Source organism: Neophocaena asiaeorientalis, unplaced genomic scaffold, assembly GCF_003031525.2.
Source record: "Neophocaena asiaeorientalis asiaeorientalis breed wild unplaced genomic scaffold, Neophocaena_asiaeorientalis_V1.1 scaffold31, whole genome shotgun sequence".
Lineage (NCBI taxonomy): Eukaryota > Metazoa > Chordata > Mammalia > Artiodactyla > Phocoenidae > Neophocaena > Neophocaena asiaeorientalis.
Genome location: NW_020175320.1, coordinates 582,339 through 583,964, shown reverse-complemented (window position 1 = coordinate 583,964; position 1,626 = coordinate 582,339). Strand labels below are relative to the sequence as shown.

The following is a 1,626-nucleotide window of genomic DNA, read 5'->3' as shown; positions in this document are numbered from 1 at the left end:
TTCAAGGTGATGCAGATATGCTGGGTGAGAGCCAGAGCAAACAAGGGATGGTCCCCATCCCTTTTTAGCGCACACAAGTTATCCATGCCAGGGAGAGGTTTAGTGTTTGTCATCCCAGAGGCCCCAGAAGACACCATAGCTTTGGTTGGCCAACTTCTCCCCTGCAGTCCCCTGGAAGGAGCAGGGGAAGAGGCCTTGGGGAAGGCTCATACTTGCAGCTCCAGTGAGCAGATGTGTTTCGGAAGGCTGAAACTGGGTGCTATGCCCTCCCTTCCTCCTGTCCATGAATAAATAAACTGATGCTTCTTGTGGCCTTGCAGCTGCCTGTCACACTGTGAGCTCTCACCTGGGCCGCCGTGAGGGCGGTGGGCCCTATGAGTAGAGGAGGGAGGACAGAGACCCACCCTTCTCTGGGCTCAGACCCAGAGTGCCTGAAACTGATGCAGCCTCCCCAGGGCTAGTTCCGCAGCTGCTCAGACATGACGTCCTGTAAATGGTACTTTGGGGAGAAGAGAATGGCCCTGGACACTTCCTGGAACAAACAAGACAAACCTACACAGAACACACTATGTTCTGGGAAGGGATCAGGGGAGTGGCTTCAATCATACATACAGGACACCAGGACGTGGACACCAAGCATCCGATGGACAGGCCAGCCTTGCTTTTCACTTCTTCCCAGCTGCCTAATTAGGATTTACACTTTTCACTGTGTTCACCTTCCGGGGGTCCTTCTGGAGACAGCTGGAGATGGTCAAAACCATCAGGCACTGGAGGCACACAGACTCCTGTAGGGTTTCCAGCTGAGACTGGGCTAGCCGCATCTCTTCTAGCCTCAGTTTCACGTCTTCAGAAGGGGGATGAAAAACCCCTATTCTGAAAGCGTTTTGAGAATTCAGTGAGATGATGCCGGTGGCTTCTACCACACAGAAGGGTTTTCGGGGAACAAGGCTCCTCTCCCCTTACCCTCCTTTGCCTCTGTCTGAGGGGGGAGGTGGCAGAGAAGATTCCACTAGCAACTAACTGCTCACTGCCTTGTATTTGAGAGGGAGGCACATGGTACCCTCTGCTAACACCACACCAGGCCGCTAGCATGCCTGGGTGTCACGTGTCCAGCCGGGGCCCTCGGGTTCAGGGGCCGGCCCTCCATGTCCCACTCAAACGCCCCAGGCTGGTATGGTGAGGGGTGTATGGGAAAAGCCAGGACCCTCGGCGGCCAAGCCAGGGGGGGCCACGTGGCCACTGTGCAGCTGGAGGCGGCCGGGCCTGGGGGCCCCGCGGCTCGAGCCCGACTCGGAGGTTAGGCCAGAGTCGCTGGGCTGCACCTCCACGAAGACCCGCGTGCGCAGGAGCCCGCTGGGACGCCTCCCGGTGGCTCCCCCACGGCGGCGGGCAGAGCTGGGCGCGGAAGGCGGCCTGGAAGCCGCGGCGGAAGTTCTCGTTGAAGTAGCCGTAGATGATGGGGTTGGCGCTGCTGTTGAAGAAGGCCAGCCAGTGGGCTAAGGGGAAGGCGTAGACGGTGACCAGGTGCAGCTGCGGCTCGCTCAGCTGCCCGTAGTCGATGAGCAGCAGCAGGGCCCAGAGAGGCAGCCAGGACAGCGTGAAGAACAGCGCCACCATGACCAGCAT

The 1,626-nt window shown here is 58.9% G+C and overlaps 1 protein-coding gene across 1 annotated transcript in view; it reads right to left on the bottom strand.

Moving 5' to 3' along the window:
* Positions 1 to 252: 252 nt before the first annotated feature.
* NPFFR1 (neuropeptide FF receptor 1) overlaps positions 253 to 1,626 on the bottom strand; it is a 22,484-nt gene continuing 21,110 nt past the window's right edge. Inside the window, 2 exon segments of the mRNA XM_024765536.1 lie at positions 253 to 1,359; positions 1,361 to 1,626. The exon segment at positions 1,361 to 1,626 is cut by the window's right edge and continues 46 nt beyond it. Coding sequence (XP_024621304.1) covers positions 1,155 to 1,359; positions 1,361 to 1,626 — 471 coding nt within the window. The 3' untranslated portion in view covers positions 253 to 1,154.